Source organism: Hypanus sabinus, chromosome 16 (assembly GCF_030144855.1).
Source record: "Hypanus sabinus isolate sHypSab1 chromosome 16, sHypSab1.hap1, whole genome shotgun sequence".
Taxonomy (NCBI): Eukaryota; Metazoa; Chordata; class Chondrichthyes; order Myliobatiformes; family Dasyatidae; genus Hypanus; species Hypanus sabinus.
In genome coordinates this window covers 23337037-23359463 of record NC_082721.1, presented here as the reverse complement: position 1 = coordinate 23359463, position 22427 = coordinate 23337037, and the positions used below count along the sequence as shown (strand labels likewise).

General features: G+C 41.5%; 2 protein-coding genes across 6 annotated transcripts in view; both read right to left on the bottom strand.

The window, feature by feature from the left end:
• The window catches only part of si:ch211-129c21.1 (uncharacterized protein LOC563087 homolog), a 75346-nt gene extending 60229 nt beyond the window's left edge, over positions 1-15117 (bottom strand). For 2 of the 4 annotated variants that reach the window (XM_059991280.1, XM_059991277.1), the window contains exon 1: positions 15020-15117. The gene's annotated coding sequence lies outside the window, so the exon portion shown is untranslated. Of the gene's footprint in view, positions 1-14609; positions 14916-15019 lie in introns of those variants that run through there. The other 2 variants (XM_059991279.1, XM_059991278.1) reach the window with 2 other exon arrangements.
• A 1215-nt stretch (positions 15118-16332) lies between these two features.
• On the bottom strand, positions 16333-17602 carry LOC132405797 (general transcription factor II-I repeat domain-containing protein 2-like). Of its 2 annotated transcripts, none has more exons than XM_059990797.1 (2): positions 16543-17602; positions 16333-16457 (listed from the first exon to the last, which is right to left on the bottom strand). In XM_059990797.1, the coding sequence occupies exon 1, from the start codon at positions 17147-17149 to the stop codon at positions 16547-16549; it is 603 nt and encodes a 200-aa protein (XP_059846780.1). In that variant the 5' UTR covers positions 17150-17602; the 3' UTR covers positions 16333-16457; positions 16543-16546. The 2 variants fall into 2 exon arrangements, with proteins under 2 accessions (XP_059846780.1, XP_059846779.1); XM_059990796.1 differs by having other exon boundaries at positions 16334-16473.
• Positions 17603-22427: the final 4825 nt, after the last annotated feature.

Sequence of the window (22427 nt, the reverse complement as noted above, 5' to 3'; positions counted from 1 at the left end):
TGGTAGAATTTAAAAAAATTCTGAAACTCTCGATTCAGTCAGTGAAAATATAGGTTCAAGAAAACAAGCTTGGATGAACAATTGATCAATCAGCCTCAATGTCTCCACATCCTCCATGAGGCAGTATCCTTGTTTGAGGCAAAACGGTACATGGAAACTTAAGGGAAAGATGGAAAGAAAAGCAAAATTCCACTTTCAACATCTCCTGATCTAGGAAATGTCTGTACCTTCTGCAGGCATATCTGCAGTTCTAGGATCAGTGATCTGAGAATGCAAATCACTGATAATGATGTACAGTGCAGCATTTATAGTTGGCATCATTTGGAATCAGAAATTTTATGGGATTTCGTTCACTCATATCAGATAATTTTCCAAAAGTTAAGTTACTCCCCCAGTATCCATACAAAAAAAATGTACAAACAAATAGATATTTTTCTAGCTGCTACTTAGAGTATTTGAAAGCATGGCAGTATCAATGGATCTCTTTCAAGTTGCAGCAACTTTTCTGTAGGAAAAAGTAATTTCTGCATTGAGCAGAATCTCACAAATACCAAACAAGTGAACAGCTAGATAGTCGGTTTTGAAAGTTGGAAAAATTAGTTACAAGTTGCCAGGGTTGAAGAATTTTTATAATGTTGAGACACTGTTTAAGTTGATCTTTTCCAAAAGGGAGATTTGGAGAAACTTTAACTGAGTTGTAGATGATTATGAGTGACCCCAACAGAGTTAACAGGAAATACTTTTTCTTTCACAAAGAATGTTAATTCAGAAACAAAGTTTTAAGTTAATTGATAGAAGAGTATGAGGTAATCAAGTTTTTTGTTTAAACCAAAGAATAATGGAAGTCTTTTTGGTTAATGATCTGGATGAAGGAAGTAATGGCATTGTGTAAAAGTTTTCAGATGGTATCAAGATAGGTGGAGGACCAGCTAGTGTCACAGAGGCAGGGAGTCTTGGACAGTGGGACTTGGGACAGTTTGGGAAAGAAGGCAAAGAAGTAGCAGTTGGAAAATGTGGGGTAAAGCACTTTTGTAGAAAGAATCAAAGGTGTACATTATTTTCTAAATGGGGAGAGAACTCAGAAATCAGAGGTGCAAAGATACTCGACAGTCTTTCAAGTTCAACTTGCAGGTTAAGTCAGTAGAAAAGAAGGCAAGTGAAAATTTAGCATTAACTTCCAGAGGACTGGACTATACTGTAAAAGCAAGGATGTACTACTGAGGCTTTATAAGGTATTAATCAGATCCCATTTGGAATAGTGTGAGTAATTTTGGGCTCCATATCCACGGCATGATACACTGGCCTTGGCCAGGGTCCATAGAAGCTTCACAAGAATGATCCCAGGAATGAAAGCCTAACATATGAGGAGCTTTTGATGTCTCTTGGCCTGTATGTAATGGAGTTCAGAATAAGGGAAAATCTCATTGAAATATATCAGATATTGAAAGGCCTAGATTGAGCAGACATGGAAAGGGTTTTTCCATTAGTGAGAGTCTAGAATAGAGGGCAAAGCTCAGAATAAATAGATATCTCTTTAAAACTGAGTTGAGAAGGAATTTCTTCAAACAGAGGGTGCTGAATCTATGTAATTCATTGCCACAGAGGGCTGTGAAGGTCCAGTCAGTTGGTGTATTTCAGGCAGAGATTGATAGGTTCTTGTTTGGTAAGGGGGTTATGGGCTACAGGGTGAAGGTGGGAAAGAGGTTAAACAATAAATCAACCACGATTGAATAGCTGAGCAGACTCAATATGCTGAATGGCTAATTCTGATCTTTTAGCTTATTTTATCAGAAAGCAGATTCAGAGGCCTTATCACATTTAAACAGTTCGAGGTTGAACAGTAGAAGAACAGTAACATTCAAGATAAAGTACTGAAAGCCAAGAAGTTAGAATAACCTAAGCAGCTTAATTTTTCACCACAGTGGGCTCATTCTGTCTTCAAATTTGTATGATTCTATGGTCTCTTTGGAGAGTAAAATTGGCCAGAATACATTTCAATGAAAACCTGTCCCCTTTACCAAATTCTGAGCAAATCTACAAAATGGCTTTAACCTTCTGACTCAGAGGGGATTGCTTCCAGGTAACACAAGTTTGAACTTTTGTGGGATTTAATCAGTCTTCTATTCCAGCTCCATACTGCCACTGCAGTTAGCAAGCCTGTAATTTTATCTGAAGTTTTATTGTTTTCCAACAATATGAAGTCCATGATTAAGACAGATATTTGCCAAGTTCTCATGTTTTCTAGACTTTTTTCAAATACTTAGTATTTAGAATTACACACGTAGGATTCTAGAAATAGAATAAATTTGATCCTTCTTAAAACTGTAATGTTAAATTTTTCTTGCAGATTTTTAAAAGTTCTTAATGGAAAATATTATAGCCAGGGTGATAAATCTTCTAATGCTCAAGCTTTAAAACACCAACATGACGTTACACAGATTGGTGTTATTAACATCAGATAGCACACCACACAATTTGATTTAAAAATGATAAACAGTGCAAAGGGTACTCAGACTGGTTTTGCAGTATCTCAACTTACTCAAGCCTTGGAGAATTTAATAATGTTGGAAATCTGACATCTTTAATGGCTAATCTTGTAGGGTTTCAATCTTATTTGGTTTCCTTTCATATATTTTTTTCGAACAGCAAGTCAGTGTTTATTAGGATTTTAATTGGCAGAGTAACCACAGCCAAGGTCAGGTTGCATTGAAGTGTTTGTGAAATACTCCACCACTACTGTACCAAGGAAGGGTATTAGCAGTGTATTTCTGTTGCACAGAACTGCTTATAAAATAGTTTGGATAAAGAGTCAAAACAGGTAATGAATAATGCTGGGAGTGCAACAAGATGTTTCTCATTTTCAGAAATGCGCAATAACTGAAGTAATGTACATCTCAGAAAAAGCAGGTAAGGAGGACAATGTATAAGGAAATAAAGAAATTATTCAGCAGTCTGTAAATTATGGTAACATTAATTTTCATATTATACTGAATTTTAATCTGTAAACCTAAAATACCAAATGAAAAAGGCACTTTCATTAAATAATGTTTTTATCAATATGGATCATAAAGGACATTTTACTGAAATCTAATCTGGAGATAACAAAGATACACAAGGGTATTTGGCAACAGATTAGTGAACACAACGTTAAAGAAAATGAAAAGAGTATGCATTTAAAGCTCAGCTCAGGTCTTAACAATACAGTTTTATCCCAAGATTGTGGGCAAAAAAGGTTATTGATGCCAGAATATAAAAATGAAACTGTGTTTTAGCTTCAACAGTAGAATTCATTTTCCTGCAGAACAAAAAATACGAGAGTTTTCATCATGTAAGAACCTAAATATTAATTGATTTCATACAATCATAGAGTTATAGAACACTACACTACAGATACAGGGCCTTTGGCCCATCTAGCCTGTGCTAAACCATTAATCTGTCTAGACTCATTAACCTTCACCTGGACCGTAACCCTCCATACCTCTCCAATCCATGTACCTATTCAAATTTCTCCTATCCAAACCTGCATCCAGCTCGTTCCACACCTTCAACACCCTCTGAGTGAAGAAGTTCCCCCTCATGTTCCCCTTAAACATTTTATCTTTCACCCTTAACCTATGACCTCTAGTTGTAATCTCACCCAACCTCAATGGAAAAAGCTTGCATTCACCCTCTCTGTGCCCCTCATAACTTTGTATAACTCTATCAAATATCTCCTCAATCTTCCTTTAACTCAGGTCCTCAAGTCCAGGCAACATCCTTGTAAATTTTCTCTGTGCACTTTCAGTCTTATTTTCATCTTTCCTGTAGGTAGATGACCAAAACTGCACATATAACTCCAAATTAGGCCTCACCAATGTCTTATAAAATTTCAACATTACATCCCAACTCCTGCACTCAATACATTGATCTAGAAAGGCCAATATGCCACAAGCATTATGACCCTTTCTACATGTAACACCACTTTCAAGGAATTATGGATCTCTATTCCCAGATCCCTTTGTTCTACTGCACTCCTCAGTACCCTACCAGTCACCATGTAAGATCCTCCCTAAGTGCAACACCTCATGCATGTCTGCGTTAAATTCCATCTGCCACTTTTCAGCCCATTTTTCCAGCTGGTCCAGATCTCACTGCAAGCTTTGATAGTCTTCCTTACTATCCACTACTCCCCCAATCTTGGTGTCATCTGCAAATTTGCTGATCCAGTTTACCACATTATCATTCATATCAATGAAATAGATGACAAACAACAATGGGCCCAGCAGTGACCACTGTGGCACACCACCATTCACAGGCCTCCAGTCAGAGAGGCAACCAACTACAATCACTCCCTAGCATCTTCTGTGAAGCCAATGTCTAATCCAATTTACTACCTCATCTTGAATGCCAAGTGACTGAACCTTCTTGACCAACCTTCCATGCTGGACCATGTTAATATCCACTGCTTTGCCTTCATCAACTTTCCTGGTAAAGTCCTCAAAAATCTCTATAAGATTGATTAGACACAGCTTACCACACACAAAGCCAAGTTGACTATCCCTAATCAATCCCTGCCTATCTAATTACTTATATACTGTCTTTGCTCCCTAAGAATATCTTCCAAAAACGTTCTCACTACTGATATCAGGCACACTGGCCTATAATTTCCTGTCTTATTTTAAAGCCTTTCTTAAACAATGAAACAACATTATCTATCCTGTAATTCTCCTTAATCTGTGACTAAGGATGTTTTAAATATCTCTGATAGGGCCCCTGCAGTTGCTACAGTAGCCTCCCAGGAACCGAGTAAACATTTTATTAGGCACTGGGGTTTTATCCACTCTAATTTGCCCTAAGACAGCAAACACCTCCTCCTCTGTGATCTGTATAGGGTCTATAAAACTCAGTGCTGCATTACCTCACATCTATAGACTCTGTGTCCATGTTCTGAGTAAATGCAAATGCAAAAAATCCATTTAAGATCTTTCCCATCTCTTTTGGCTCCATGTGTAGATTACCACTCTGATCTTCCAGAGAAAGAATTTTGTCCCTTGCTATTCTTTTGTTCTTAATATATCTGTATAAGCCTTTAAAATTCATCTTCACCTTATATGTTCAAACAAACTCATATCTTCTTTTAGTGCTCCTGATTTATTTCTTAAGAGTTCTCTTGTATTACTTATATTCAAGTGCCTTATTGGCTCTTGCCTGCTTATACCTGCCGTGTGCCTCCTTTTCCTCAAACAGGCCTCAACATCTCTCGGAAACCAAGGTTCCTGCTTTCCTTGCATTTTATTCTGACAGGAACATACAAATTCTGCACTCTCAATATTTCACTGTATAAGGACTCACATTTACCAAGTATACCTTTGCCAGAAAACCATAAGACAAGATATAGGTGCAGATTTAGGTCACTTGGCCCATCAAGTCAGCTCCATCATTTCATCACAGCTGATCCATTTGCCTCTCTGCCCCAGTTTCCTACTTTCCCTCCATATCCCTTCATGCCCTGACTAATCAAGAATCTACCAACCTTTGCCTTAAAAATACCCAATTACTTGGTCACCAGAGCCACCTGAGGCAACAAATTCTACAGATACACCACTCTATGGCTAAAGAAATTCTTCTTCATCTCAGTTCTAAATGGATGTCCCTCTATTTTGAGGCTGTGACCTCTGGTCTTAGACTCCCCCACCATAGGAAACATCCTTTCAACATCGATAGGTTTCAATGAGATCCCCCTCCCCATTCTTCTGAATTCCAGTGAGTACAGGCCCAAAGCTATCAGCCAACACTCCTAATCCATGTACAAAAAAGCTGGATGAACCCAGCAGGTCAAGCAGCATCTGTTGAAAGGAGCAGTCAACGTTTCGGGTCGAAGCCCTTCGGTTTTGACCCGAAACATTGACTGCTCCTTTCAACGGATGCTGCCCGACCTGTTGAGTTCATCCAGCTTGTTTGTACGTCTTGATTTGACCACAGCATCTGCAGTGCACTTTGTTTTTACTCCCAATCCACACTTGCCAGATCCTTTCTGATACCATCAAAATTGGCCTTTCTCCAATTTAGAATCTCAACCTGAGGACCAGATCTATTTTATTCCCCCCATAACTACATTGAAACTAATGGCATTATGGCCACTACATGCAAAGTGTTTCACTGCACAAACTTCTGCTGTTGGCCCTGTCTCATTCCCTAAAAGGAACTCTAATATCGCACTCTCCCTCACTGGGACTTCTACGTTACAATTAAGGAAACTTTCCTGAACACACTTGACAAACTCTTTTCCCTTCCAGCCCTTTTACGGTATGGGCATATGTGGTGTTACGTACCCCGTAACTGGGTCACTTACTAGCAAAGATAGAGAAGTCCGTTGAAGTCTGATGGTACTATTTTTAACAGTATTTATTGATAAAATACACAAAAATAATATCAATGCAAACATACAAATATACGTCGTCAATACTAAATCTAAAAGCGCGGGTATAATAATAATCAATAAGAAATAGCTCTATCGTTGTCTAAGGGATAATGTATTGTCCAATGGAAATATAAAAGTCACTTTAGTTCATTCAAGCTGCAGGCTGCAGCCTTTGGTTGGAGTCAAGAGAGAGAGTTAAACTTGCCCATTCCTTTTATGAGGTCAATCCTTCGAGAGTCGTTGGGGGACTGATTTCCCTGTTGTTGTTAGCTAAAGCTGTGCTTCCGTGGCAAGACCCACCGATTCCAAGGCAAATGGAAAGGGACACATGTGGGCTTTTTCCACCGGCTTCACTATTACGCTGTTACAGGAATTCTAGCATTTCTTCTGGTGCGTCTGAGGGGCTGTTCCCACAGACCCTCTTTTATCCTGACTCACAGGGTCTCAGATGTCAATCAGATTGGGATGATGCAATCCCTCCATCAACCCCCCTCCCCCCCGGTTCATTGCCTGGGGGCTTTGAAGAATCGTACAGTATCCAATACACAATTCCGTCTCCAAGAGACAATAGCCGTTATCAATGGTTCCGCCTTTCGGAGGCCAGGACACATTCCAAACTCTTTGAGGATTCTGCATGTCTTTCTCTCATTTCCTGGGTCTCCTGAACTGACTTAATAGTGATCGTGCGATTCTCAAAAAGGAGGGGGCTATTTTGTACCCTTCGGCCCCTCAGAGTTGTGGCACATTCGTAACAGTGGAAAGCTAAAATCACCTGCTATCACAGCCTTTAGTTTCTTACAACAGTCTGCAATCTCTCTACAAATTTGCTGCTCCAGATCCTATGGACAGTTGGGCAGGCTATAATATAATTCCATTAATATGGTCATACCTTTCTTATTCTTCAACTCTACCTTCACTAGATGAACTCTCCAGTCTGTCCTGCCTGAGCACTGCCATGACATTTCCCCTGACTAGTAATACCACTCCTCCCCTTTTAATCCCTCCCACTCTATTACATCTAAAACAGTGGAACCCTGGAACACTGAGCTGCCAGTCCTGCCCTTCCTGCAACCAAGTCTCACTTATAACTACAATAACTCCACATGCTGATCCATAGTCTAAGCTCATCCGCCTTTCCAATACTCCTTTCATTGAAATACATGCAGCTCAGAACATTTGTGCCACCATGCTCAACCTTATGATTCCTGACCTTGTAGACTTAATGACATCTTTCTTCTGAACCACTCCATATCTATCCTGATGCTCTGGTTCCCAACCTTCTGTAACCTTACTTTAAAGCCGCCTGTGCATCGTTAGCAAACTTTCTCCCAAGAATATCAGTCTCCTTCCAATTCAGCTACAAACTGTCCCTTCTGTATATAACCCACTTTCCCTGAAAGAGAGCCTAATGATCCAAAAATCTGAAACCCTCCCTCCTACACCAACTCCTTAGCCATGTGTTAAAGAATATGATCTTCCTGCTTCTGGCCTCACTATCATGTGGCACAGGTAACAATTCTGAGATCACAACTGTGGAAGTCCTGTCCTTTATAACTTAGCACCTAACTCCCTGAACTCACTTTGCAGGACCCCGTTACCCATCCTGTCCACGTCATTGGTATCAACATGGACCATGACCTCTGGCTGTTCATTCTCCCACTTAAGAACCCTGTTGTCTCCATCCAAGATGTCCCTGACCCTGGCACCTGGGAGGCAATAAACCATCTGAGAGTCTCACTCTCATCACAGAACCTGTTTTCTGTTTCCTTAACCAACAAATCCCATATCACTACAGCTCACCTCTTCTTCTCCACCCCCTCCCCCCCAACACTCCCTTCTGAGCCACAGACCAAACTCAGGGCCAGAGACCTGTTCGCTGTCGCTTCTCCCTGGTAGGTGGTCCACTCCAACAGTATTTAAAGCAGTATACTTATTATTAAGTGGAATGGCCACGGGGATTCTCTTTCCCTCTCTTGACAGTCACCCAGGTACCTACCTCCTGTAAACTAAGGGTGACTACCTCTCTGTAGCTCATTCTCCTGTGTGAGCTGAACATCATCAAGCTGCAGTTCCAGTTTCTTAACAGTTTCTAAGGAGCTGCAGCTGGGTGCACTTCATGCAGGTGTAGTGATCAGGGGGACGAGGGATCTCCCAAAATTCCCAATCTCACACAAGAAGCATACCACTTACTCAAGACTCATTCTCAGTGCACTAGCTGTTACTAGAAGAGGGAAAAATAGTAGAAACTAAATTAGAGCCTTTGTCTGTGCTTGCCAAACCCTGTTCTTGCCCAAACGTGCTGAGGCAAAGCCAAACCACTATAACACTACCTCACTCACACAATGGCCATTCCACCAATGGTCAGTCTACTTACACCTCCTTTCTTTTTACTGGCTCAAATAATGATTCACTCTTGACAGGACTTGCTGTTTTCAAGTGGCTCCCACCTGGTAAGATGTCACTTTCTCACATTACATCAAACAGTGACTCACTCCCAATGAGACTTACAGATTTCAAATGGTTGTTAATCTAAATTTCAGATAATTTTTTTCACTACACCAAGAAGTCTATTTGCTGTTAATTTCTCTGCACCAAATGAAACTTTTACAGACCCTGCAGCTTCACATTCAATTACTGTGGCTGGGCGTAGTATTCCAATTTACTGACATAAATACATAATGAGGGCCTCCTTTTTTTTAGACATTCCCATTCTACTACTCAACTTGCCAGAGTTAAGTCAGTTAATAAGCTCCAAAATGTGACATATAAATGAAGATTTAAGTTGAGGAATTATTTCATGGTTGAAACGAACAATTTACAAATATCAGTACCTCTTCAAGATTCAAGATTGTTTAATGTAACTTCCAGCTCAGAAGTATAAAGGAGAACAAAATCATTATTACTCCAGATCCAATACAGCACAAATTAAAACACAATAAGATAAAGAACATACTAATAAATAAAGATAAATATATAAGATAACTTATAAACTGTATATAGATTGGCTAGGTACAGGAGTCTCTGTACATAAGATTACTGACAGGAAATGATAATGTTGTGGTTGTGGGTCAGTTAGTGGGTGGAAGTGGAAGTGTTGATCAGTATTACTGCTTGGGGAAGTAACTATTTCTGAACCTGGTGGTATGTTGTTTCCACCCTGGTGAAAGTGGGACAAACAGTCCATGAGTAAGGTGGGTGGGATCCTTCAGGATATTGCTGGCCTTTTCCTAACACTTTTCTGTATGTATGTCCTTGATGGTGAGTAGGTCTGGTGCCGGTGATACATTGGACAGTTTTGACTACCCATTGCAGAGCTTTCTAGTCTGCCGCAGTGCAGTTTGCATACCAAGCAATGAAGCAGCCTGTTAGGATGCTCTCTACTAAGCATCTGTAGAAGGACATGAGTATTAATGTGCTTAGTCCAGTGCTCTTCAGCCTCCTCAGAAAGTAGAGGCATTAGAGAGCATCCTTGATTTTGTGCAATGTGTTGAGGGACCATCAGAGGTCGTGTAAAATATGGACTCCGGAGTTTCCACTGCTGTGCCACGATGTAAAGAGGGGTGTGAATGGTGCAGGTTCTCCTGAAATTGATGACCATCTCCTTTTGTCTTGTTGACATTGAGGAAAAGGTTATTTGCTTGGCAGCAGTCCTCGAGCTCTTCCACTGCCTCTCTTTTGGCCATCTCATCATTGTTGTTGGTAAACCCCACCACTGTTGTGTCATTGGAAAACTTGACAATGTGATTAGTCAGGTGTTTGGCCGTGCAGTCATGTGTGAGCAGAGTGTACAGCAGTGGGCTCAGCACACCGCCCTGGTGGGGGGGTTGGAAGGGAACCATGTTGAGGATGATGGAGAGGGAGGAGCAATTGTGCATCCTGATTATCTGAGGTCTGTTGGTTAGATAGTCCAACACAGAGATGCACAGTGTAGATTTACATTGTGGAGTAGGAGTTTGCTTACCAGGGTCTGTGAGACAATAGTGTTGAATGCCAAACTGAAATCCAGAAAACAGCATTCTTTTGCAAATCTAGGTTTAACAACCAAAGCTATTTGTTAGAGAAGTTCCACTTCTACAATAGAAATGCTCTTTTCAAATTGGAGTTTAAGAGTTTTAAATGCTCACAGTTAAAAGTTATTTTACTCTTTGGCCTGATATACACAAATCATGTACACACAAAAAGAAAGCAAAATCCAGAAGAAATATAGGACAAAAGTCAAAGATGTGATGTAATCAGTCAGAGCAATGGTCAGAATTTGTTCCTATGAACAGAGAATCAGAATCAGATTTATTATTACCGGCATGAGTCATGGAATTTGTTAACTTAGCAGCAGCAGTTCAATGTTCAACATAATACAGAAGAAAAATAAATAAGTAAATAAATAAATTACAGTCTAGAGTAAAATCAAGGTTTTGGGCAAGTGGAGGAGCTGAAAGATAGTATAAATTTACCAGGTCAGCGAAATTGGCATTCTTTTGCAGTAAAGTTTTTTAAAAACTCAGTACTCCCATTGTGTATTTACTACAGAACAGTTTGGAAAGCCTCAGATTCACAATACTTTAAGTTAATTGTGCTCAGTTCTTCTCTGGTGAGGATCACTGAGGGAAATTCTACTCCAGTTTGCTATCTGGTGCCACTGCTGCGAATTCCACAATTACATCTAAACTAACAACATGGTTCATTCATTAGCCTAACCTGCAGAACTTTAGTCTGTGTGAAGTCTGTTGCAAGGACTGCTGAGAGGATATTTGGAGTCTCTCTTCCACCCATCTGCATTATTTATGAGGAGCACTGTGTATGCAGAGCCCTTAGCTTTGTCAAGGATCCCTCCCATCCATCCCACAATCTCTTTGACGCCCTACCATCAGGCAGGAGCTACCACAGCATTAGGACAGTTACAGTTAAGATGAGAAATAGCTTCCTCGCACAGGCCGTGAGACTACTGAACTTCCTGCCACTACCCAGGTCTCATCACTAATGAACAGCCAGAGCATTATAAGGACAACACACACAAAATGCTGCTGGAACACAGCTGGCCAGGCAGCATCTATAGGAAGAAGCACTGTCGACGTTTTGGGCTGAGACCCTTCGTCCTGACTAGTTGGAGAGTAACTAATTGCGTCACAGCCTGGTTTGGAAACACCAATGCCTTTGTATGGAAAAGCCAACTAAAAGTAGTGGATACAGCCAGTCCATCATGGTTAAAGCCCATTCCACCATTGAGCACATCTATACAGAATACTGTCGCTGGAAAGCAGCATCCATTATCAAGGACACCACCACCACCCCCAATACCCTGGCCATGTTCTCTTCTCACTGCTGCCATCTGGAAGGAGGTACAGGAGCCTTAGGACCCATACCATCAGGTTCAGGAACAGTTATTACCCCTCAACCACCAGGCTCTCGAACCAGTAGGGATAACTTCACTCACCTTCACTCACCCCTTCACTGAACTGTTCCCACAACTTATGGACTCACTTTCAAAGACTCTTCATCTCATATTCTCCATATTTATTGCTTTTTTTTTTGCTTTCTTTTTGTATTGTCTTTTTGCACAGTTTGTTGTTTCTAGTACTCTGGTTGTCCACCCTGTTGGTACAGTCTTTCATTAATTCTATTATGGTTATTGAATTTATTGAATATGAAAATGAATCTCAGGGTTGTATATGTTGTCATATATGTACTTTGATAATAAATGTACTTTCATCTTTGGATTCAGTGGGCCATGAAGCTTGTTTCCATACTGTCTGACATGCTAACAGAAGCACTACTTTTGCAGTAGTAGTCTCGGGTAAAAGGCAACAACTGAGCTTCTACAAAAATAAGAACATAAGAAATAGCAAAAACAAAGGAACTCTGCAGATGTTGGAAATCCAAGCAGCAGGAGTAGGTACACTGCTGTTTATGGGCCTCCAGTTGAAAAAAAACAGCCATCCACTATGACCAAATCAATTTTATATCCAATTGTCCAGTGTAAACTGTCCAGTGATCTCCCCTTCAGAGCCAGCGTATGATGCCAGATATTATCAAAATCCTTGCTAAAGTCCAAGTAGACAACATCTACTGTACTGCCCTTATTTCCTCCTCAAAATACTCAAGCAAATTTGAGTGGCATGACTTCCCACACACAAAAGGATGCTGACTATCCCTAATCAGCTCTTTGTCTTTCCAAGTGCAGATAGATCACATCTTTCAGATATCCTCTAGTAACTTTTCCACTATGGAAGTTAGGGTTACCAGCCTGAAGAATACTGGCTCGTCCCTGCAGTCCTTTTTAAATAAAAAAGCATAACATTAACCACCTTCCAATTTTCTAGTATCTCGCATGTACTATAGCTAGGGAAGGTTCAAAAATCTCTGCCAGAGCCTCAACAATTTCTTTCTTTGCTTCCTATAATGGCTTAGGGGGCATTTGATCAGGACCCATGGGTTTATCCATCTTTATGCACCTCAACATTGCTAATACTTCCATTTTCACATAATTAATATATTCCCAGGCATCACTTCCGTAAAGTCCCTAATTTTTATCACTTTCTATTTACAGCCCAACAAGCCTGTTCTGCACTGCCCAATTATACTCATGTGACCAATTAACCTACCACCCATATATCTTTGGAGTGTGAAAGGAAACTAGAGCACCCGGAGGAAACTCACATGGTCACAGGGAGAATGTACAAACTCCTTAGAGACAGCGGCAGAATTGAATCTGAGCTGCTGGTGCTATAATAGTGTTTTGCTAACTGCTAGGCTACAGTGCTACCTTAAACATACAGTGAAATGTGTTAGTTGCATCAATGACCATCACAGACCAAGGATGTGCAGGGGACAGCGTGCAAGCTTCACCATCCTTTTGGTGCCAATATTGCACGCCTACAACTTACTAACCCTTACCCGTATCTTTGGAATGTGTGAAGAAACTCATGCAGTCATGGGGAGAACATACAAACCCTTTACAGACAGCGGCAGTTGAAACTCAATCTTGTGATTACTGGCGGTGTAAAGCCTTATACTGCTGTGCTACTGTGTTGTTACTTTCTCTACAGTAAATACAAGGAGAAGTACTGTATCCACTTAAAACTTCATGCATCTCTTGCAGCTCAAAGTCCCTACAATCTCTCCCTGGTTATCCATTTGCTACTAGGATTCTCCTTCAACCGATATGTCAAAGATATCATGCGTCCAATTTGCCTAATTTCCTTCCTACGTATTGCTACCAATGTGCTGGGGTCTATTATCATGGAAGAACTCGTTGGTGATTTAGAAAAGCTTAATACAATAAATCAATGTGGTTTTATTAAAGATAAATCAATTTAGAAAAATTAGTTTGAGTCTTCTCCAGGATCTAGAAAGCAAATTCTACAAAAGCACATTCTATAGATCTAGTGTGTATTTGGATTTTCATAAAGCATTGAAAGGTGCCACAGGCAGGCAGGTGCCTTTTAGATTTACCAAAACTAGTTCAATGTCAAGTGAGTCTCTTTCTGCCTTATGTGGTAGACTGGAGAAACAAAACTTACTGGGAAAGAAGTCACAAGGTTCTCTGACAGTTATTTAAATGTATGTTAGACTAGCCAAGTAGAAATTATTCCCATCAACAGAGTGGCCAAGAATCAAAGGATAAAGAGCGAAGGTGATTGGCAAAAGAACAAAAGGTGACACAAGTGAAAACATTTTTTGGAAAAGTCTAGGTTCACTACCACAGATTGTAGTGGTGATAGATAGGACAATGCAAGAAAAGTCTAGCTTAATTGTTTTTGCATGTCAGCAGTATAGAGTCATCAAACTTTGTCAATTTTGTGCCCCTAGAAACTTTCTAATTTATCTGACAGAACAAGACAATTCAGTATTTTATTAGAACAGGAACATCTTTGATAATGTAACACACCCACTCTGTCGCGCACTGGAATCTCAGCTGGATTTTCTTTTGCGTTCAAACCTCCTGGAATGGTCCTGAACCCATAAATTTTTGATTTGGTGGCGAGTGGTTGGTCAAATAAGTCACAACTAAATGGGTCCACGTCTACTATTGCATATCTCAGTACAACTGTCAGACCAATCCAAACACTGGAAGCTGACTGACCACAGCAGAAGAAATACACAGGCAGTAGTAGCTCGGTAGAAGTCCCTCCAGCCCAGCACTAAACTTGGTTGGCCGTGTCAAACATTTGGAAGTAAAGCGTCGCTATAGCTACTTAGTACAGCTACTTACCAAACCGATCGGTAAAGTGGTGTAACATTTCAGTCAGAAACGCTGTGATCTCCCTCAGGTTACGGCTATCCGCGTCGGTATCGTCGAATGAAGCCGTCTTCCGCCCAAATCTCCACCCAGTGCCCTGCCCTACCCCTCGCCTAGTGGCACCAACGGCCGGGCACGCGATGCCAACCCAACGGCCAAGAGCTCGGGGAGGACGAGCGCTGGTCACGCTGGGCAGCGTCTCCACAACATTAAACATCGACATCCCATTTTGCAGCTTAACTTTCGTCTCAAACGCTTAGTTATATATAAAAAAATAATTCCCAGTCCTTTTCACCTGAGACAGGTGAAATCACATATCAACAGGAAGGCAGTTGCTTATGTCTTTTGTAATTTATCATTTACCCCAATTTTTTAAAACTTACATCTGGTTTCCGAGTCAGAAGAAAACTCTTGCAACTTCCACCAAGCTTTCGCAATTGAGGTTTGAACAAGAGCAAAGTCCAGTGGAAAGGGTTCCCATGATTCAAACCGTTGGAGGAACCTGGTGGCAATGGGGGTGGACTTGACACGCCATCAACTGGCGAGAGACCGAATTTTGTCCTGGATTGCGGGATTCGATTAAATTACAGGTAGTTGGATTGTAAATATCCTGATTTTTTTTAATGGGGTTTTATCAAAAAACAAATTTATTTGGATACTGTAATCCTAAAATTCAAAACAGATCAGGTTGGGTCTAATATATGTCAAATATAACAGAAACATCGAAGAAAATATGAAATTGAGACAATATATGGCGAAGTTTGTGGATGATGCCAAGATAAGTGGAGGGGCAGGTAGTGTTGAGGAAGTGGGGAGTCTGCAGAAGGACTTAGACAGATTAGGAGAATGGGCGAAGAAGTAAGGTTGGAATATAGTGTAGTGACGTGTATGATCGTGCACTTTGGTAGCAGGAGTAAAGGCATAGATTATCCTCTAAATGGGGAAAAAAGTTCAGAAATCAGAAGTGTAAAGGGACTTAGGAGTTCTGTTGCAGATTCCCTAAGGGTTCCTTGCAGGCTGAGGCAGTGATAAGGAAGGCAAGAGTAATGTTAGAATCAATTTTGAGAGGACAAGAATTTTAAAAGCAAGGATGCAATGCTTAACAACATTGAAAATGCTGGAGGAACTCAGCAGGTCAGGCAGCATCTATAAAAATAAATTAACAGTGGATGATTTAGGCCAAGACCCTTCATCTGACTCCGCATCTGCAGAAACTGTAGTGGTTTTGATGTGATGCTGAAGCTTTATAAGACGTTACTCAGACCGCACTTGGAGTATCCAGAGCAATTTTGAGCCCTTTATCTAAGAAAAGAAAAGACATGTTGGCACTGGAGAGGGTTCCAGGGGTGGGGGTGTTGTTCACGAGATTCCAGGAATGAAAGGGTTAACCTGTGAGGAGTGTTTGATGGCTCTGGGTCTGTGCTCACTAGAGTTTAGAACAGGGGTCAGCAACCTTTACCACTGAAAGAGCCACTTGGACCCGTTTCCCACAGAAAAGAAAACACTGGGAGCCGCAAAACCCGTTTGACATTTAAAATGAAATAACACTGCATACAACGTTTTTTTTTGCCTTTATGCTATGTATAAACAAACTATAATGTGTTGCATTTATGAAATTGATGAACTCCTGCAGAGAAAACGAAATTACATTTCTGCATGCAACAAAAACATTTTGAACTCCGAAAAAAAGACGTTGGGTTGAAAGTTACTTTTAAGTAAAATATTCAATGTCTATTTGAGTCCTTCTTGTATTTATGAAAAACGCCGAACTTAAATTTTCCGCCAGCAGCAAACCAAAAATAACGTCAGCCAGCTGTCATCCTGAAAAATGAAAGGACTATTTCACTGAACTATGAAAAAATATGAATATAAGTAAAATAATAGGCAATTAAAATATTTATCATACTTGGTTAATGGGATTTCTGCTCCTGGACCTCAGCGCACAGCGTCTGCACATCAGGGCTGTATGATGTCACCTTCATCTTTACACAGGATCGCAAGCTGTCATCTGTGAGGTTTTCAATATCACTCCATTTGTGTTTCTGAGCAAGAACGGCCTTCTGACGGGCAACATCTTCAAGGTCTGCTGTCAAGCGTCTAAACTTGGACACCCATATGTCTTTGTCGGCTATGTCGGCCAGTTCCATCTCAAGATCAGGTTGACTCACACCTGCCAATGCAGTCGTATTCAGTAGGGAAGGATCGATGCTTAAGGGAGTGACCGGGAAGGATAATGTGTTTTTTTCCTCTCTGAACTCACAGAAGCGTTTCCCAAACGATGTTTGCATTGCGATGATTGCAGAATGTAAATACTCCGAAATTATCATGTCGTGACCTTGTTTGAACTCTCTCAAATTGGGGAAGTGAGACAAAGTGCCTTTCTGTAAATCTCTGGCAAGCACTGTCAACTTGCGCTCGAATGCCAAAACATCCTCCAACGTGTGCAGGGCTGTACGTCCTTTCCCCTGAAGAGCTGTGTTCAGCGTGTTCAGGTGCGCTGTCATGTCTACCATGAAGTGTAGCTTTTCCAGCCACTCTGGCTGTTCCAGCTCAGGAAAGGTGAGCCCTTTGCTGCCCAGGAAAGTTTTCACTTCTTCCAGACACGCGACAAAGCGTTTCAGCACCTTCCGTCTGGACAGCCAGCGATAAAAACACGTTGTAGCGGTGTCAGTAAACTGCAGTCAAAGATAGCTTTATTCGAACTAAACAGCCTTGCTTTTAAGCCTCCCTCAACCCAGCCCCCATGGACGCAGATGCTGCAAAAGACGCGTACTCACAAACCCCCGTAGGCTATCTCCCTTAGCCGGAATGCCGGCTAATTGTGAGCCGTTTCGGATGTGGCAGGAAATGTACAAGATCACCATAATTACATTTCAAAAGCTAACAAACTAACATAAAATACATTTTAATTAAATACTGACCAATTATTTCCCAAAGCCACAGGGAGCCGCAGCACAGAGGTGAAAGAGCCACAAATGGCTCGGGAGCCGCAGGTTGCCGACCCCCGGTTTAGAAGAATGGGGGGAACATAATTCAAACCTATCAAATATCGAAAGGCCTAGATAGAGTAGATGTGGAGAGGATGTTTCCTATAGTGGGGCAGTCTGGGACCAGAGGGCATAGCCACAGAATAGAAGGACATCCCTATAGAACAGAGATGAGGAGGAATTTATTTAGCTAGAGGGTAGTGAATCTGTGGAATTTATTGCCACGGACTGCTTTGGAGGCCAAGTCATTTGGTATATTAAAATTGGAGGTTGATAGGCTCTTGATTAGAAAGGGTGTCAAAGGTTGTAAGAACATAAGAAATAGGAGCTGGAGTAGGCCATCTGCGCGTTAAGCCTGCTCCGCCATTGAATAAGATCATGGCTGATCTGGCCATGGATTCATCTTCACCTACCTGCCTTCTCCCCATAACCCTTAATTCCCCACTATGCAAAAATCTATCCAACCTTGTCTAAATATATTTACTGAGGTAGCCTCCACTGCTTCATTGGGCAGAGAATTCCACAGATTCACCACTGTCTGGGAAAAGCAGTTCTTGCTCATCTCAGTCCTAAATCTACTCCTTTGAATCTTGAGGCTATGTCCCCTAGTTCTAATCTCACCTACCAGTGGAAACAACTTTCCTGCCTCTACCTTATCTATCCCTTTCATAATTTTATATGTTTCTATAAGATCTCCTCTCATTCTACTGAATTCCAGTGAGTACAGTCACAGGCAACTCAACCTTTCCTCATAGTCTGGCCACCTCATCTCTGGAATCAACCTGGTGAACCTCCTCTGCACTGCCTCCAAAGCCAGTATATCCTTCCTCATGTAAGGAAACCAGAACTGCACGCAGTACTCCAGGTGCGGCCTCACCAGTACCTTGTACAGTTGCAGCATGACCCCCGCCCCCCCGCTTTTAAATTCAATTCCTCTAGCAATGAAGGCCAACATTCCATTTGCCTTCTTACTAGCCTGCTGTATCTGCAAACCAACCTGTTGTGATTCGTGCACAAGCACTCCCAAGTCCCCCTGCGGAGCAGCATGCTGCAATTTTTTTACCACTTTATTAATAATTTGCTCTTTCTTTTTTCCTTCCAAAGTGGATGACCTTGCATTTACCAACATTGTACTCCATCTATCAGACCCTCGTCAACTCACTTAACCTACTTATATCTCTCTGCAGGCTCTCCGTATCTTCTGCACAATTTGCTTTTTCATTCAATCTAGTATCATCAGCAAACTTAGATACACGACACTCAGTTCTCCTCTTCCAGATCATTAATGTATATGGTAAACAGTTGCGGGCCCAGCACTGACCCCTGCGAGACACTGCTCACCACTGATTGCCAACCAGAGTAACACCCATGTATCCCAACTCTCTGCTTTCTATTGGTTAACCAATCCACTTTCCATGCTAATACATCACCCCCAACTCTATGCATCATTATCTTAGGGATAAGTCTTTTATGCAGCACTTTATCGAATGCCTCTGGAAATCTAAATAAATAACGTCCATCTGCTCCCCTCTAACCACTGTGCTCGTTATGGGGAGAAGGCAGGAGAATGGGGTTGAGAGGGATATCAATCAGTCATGGTTGAATGGCAGAGCAGACTCTATGGGCTGAATGGCCTAATGCCACTCCTATATCTAATGGCCTTATAATACACTGGGAATAATCAGCATCTGTAGAAAGAGAAAAGATGTTAACCTTTCTGGTCAATGTGCTGATTCAGGATCTTTGACCTGAGATACAGAGACAGGAAACAGCCAATCATACCCTTGCAACACACACAAAACGCTGGTGGAACGCAGCAGGCCAGGCAGCATCTATAGGGAGAAGCACTGTCGATGTTCTGGGCCGAGACCCTTCGTCAGGACCCTGACGTCCGGACGAAGGGTCTCGGCCCGAAACGTCAACATTGCTTCTCCCTATAGATGCTGCCTGGCCTGCTGCGTTCCACCAGCATTTTGTGTATGTTGCTTGAATTTCCAGCATCTGCAGATTTCCTCGTGTTTGCCTTTTAAAATCATACCCTTGTATCTGTTCGGCAATGGAAGTAGGTCATGGCCATTCCTTTATTTCAGTGTTAACAACTTACTCAATCTACCTCATCTGAAGTTTGAGGATATTTAGGATTTCTCCAAAGACTTGCAAATTTCTATATATGAATGGTGAAGAGCAATCTCACTGGTTGCATCACATTTTGGTATGGAACCTACAATGGACAGGATTGCAAGAGGCTGGAGGGGGTTGTAGACTCAGTTAGAACTATCAGGAGCACAACTCAACCCAGCCTTTGAGGACATCTTCAAGAGGCAGTGCCTCAAGAAGACAACATTCACCATTAAAAACTCTCACCATCTGGGACATGCATTCTTCATATTACTACCAACAGGAGCCCGAAAACCACTCAGCATTTTAAAAGCAGCTTCCACCCCTCCACCAGCAAATTTCTGAATGGCCCATGAACACTTCCTCATTATTTGTCTTTAACACTGTTTTCCATATGTTGCAACATATAATAATAATTTTTATGTCTTCCACTGTACTGCCGCTACAAATCAACCCATTTCATTGCATATGTTGATAGTAATAATCCTGATTCTGATATCCTTTATTTTATTCTCTTCACATCCAAAATGAATGATAAAATTGTTTGTCAAAACTAGAAACTGTGAGTTGTGCTTTAAAAGGAACAGAGCAAAGGGAGAGAGGTAAAAAACATGCCTACACAAAAATTACTGATTCTAAGAATTCAGTTTCACCAATTGATCTTTTCACAATGGCTCTTTACCTGAAGTCTTTCTAAAGCATTTTACAACCAAGTTCTTTAAAAATATTGTCATTACTGTAAAAATAAAGGAAAAGGGGATATTTGAATATTGTAAGGTAGCACAGATGATAATGAGGTAAAAGACCAGATTACCTTGTTAAGTAGTATTGTGTGGTGATGTCAAATTAGATCATGCACTTGAATTACAATAATCTGACTCAGTACACTGGCTGAAGTCATGTCTCTATGGTTAAAGCAAAACTAAGGAGTAGGATGATTCTGAAGTGAGTCAGTTGGAGGAACTGTGCCAGGAAGGTAAAACACAATGTCATTCTGGTGAAACTGTATATAACTCAATTACTCTTGTTAGCATTTAAGGGAAGCCATGTGATGCACCATCAATAACTCTGAGACATGGGTTAAGGTAGGCTTTTATTGGCTGGAAGAAAGCACAAGCAGCAAGTGACCACCGCACAACATCCTGGACTGAGGAAGGGGCTGTGCCTCCAATCGCCTTTATACTGGGGTCTATGGGAGGAGCCACGGTCTATAGGTCTGTGCAGTCAGCGGGGGGGGGGGGGGGTGTCCAGACAGGTATATGTAGTTCACCACACCATGAAGAGCATGGCATTATTTCATGTTCTGTACTGATTCAGCTCATGTTTACTGGATACTGATACATTCCACCACTGTGCAACTTGGCTCAACTGTTAGTGACAATTTTCCCACAACCATGGATAAACTACCTGTGATGTAAGTGATACACCATCAATAACTCACTCTGAGACGTAAGGCGAGATATCGGCTTTTATTGACTGGAAGAAGGAACCAGAAGTGAGTGACCATCATACTACGTCCTGGAGACTGAGGCCGAGCATCAGGCCTCAGATCGCCTTTATACAGGGGCCTGTGGGAGGAGCCACAGGAGCAGTCATCAGGGGGCGTGTCCAGACAGGCACACGTAGTTCACCACAGTAAGTAAATTAGCGTTAGTAGTGCATTGAAACCCTCTGCTCCGTCATTTCATCATGGCTGATCCCCCTTGGACCCAGTCTCCTGTCTTTTCCCTGTATCCCATCATGCCCTGACATAAAGTTTCTAAACTGCATATTGATGCTGTGGAAAAATGTAAAAGTACAGGAATGCACTACCACCAAGATAAGAAATATCTGAATCCGTGAATCAAGAAATTTAATCATTATAAATTGACAGGTAGCTCTTGAAAGTAAATAGATGCATAAGTAGAGTATTTTGTATAGTGCTTACAAGACTGTGAGAGTTCTGAAGTCTCTGCTACCATCATGTGCACACTATTTATGACAGCACCAGCAACATTATACAAGGGGTGATTGATATATCTGTGGCCTAAGGTAGAAGGTCAATTTTAGAAAACTTAGCACATTTATTTTTCAACATAGTCCCCTCCTACATTTACACACTTAGTCCAGCGGTCGTGGAGCATACAGATCCCTTCAGCAAGGGAAAGGCCTCAACTATTCCACCTCACCGACCCTACAATCGTGCCATAGACCTGCTGCCTGGTACTTGTCCTCCACGGGATCATTTGTACATGTTCTCATGCCCAGAGAGAAGCGCCATGGAGGAGTATATAAAGGAAGCTCTTGCGACGGGCTTCATTTGGCCCACCATCTCTCCAGCCAGTGCAGGTTTCTTCTTTGTACAAAAGAAAGATGGGAGCCTGCGGCCATGCATTGATTACAGGGGATTAAGCCACATAATGGCCAAGAATCTCTACCCCCTTCCTCTTATGAATGTGGCTTTCAAGATGCTCTGAGGGGTGAGGGCCATCACAAAGTTAGACCTCCAGAGTGTCTACAATCTGGTCTATATCACGGAGAGTGATGAGTGGAAGACAGCATTCATTACACCAACAGGGTACTATGAATACTTGGTTATGCCCTTTGGCCTTGCGAACAGCCCCACTATTTTCCAAGACTTTATAAATGACCTGCTGCAGGATACGCTCCATAAGTATGCCTTCCCCTACTTCGATGATATCCATGG

Bases quoted from the DNA above. Each gene is read 5' to 3' on its own strand.
- LOC132405797 (XM_059990797.1), bottom strand. From the start codon at position 17,149: ATGGTAGACATGACAGCGCACCTGAACACGCTGAACACAGCTCTTCAG.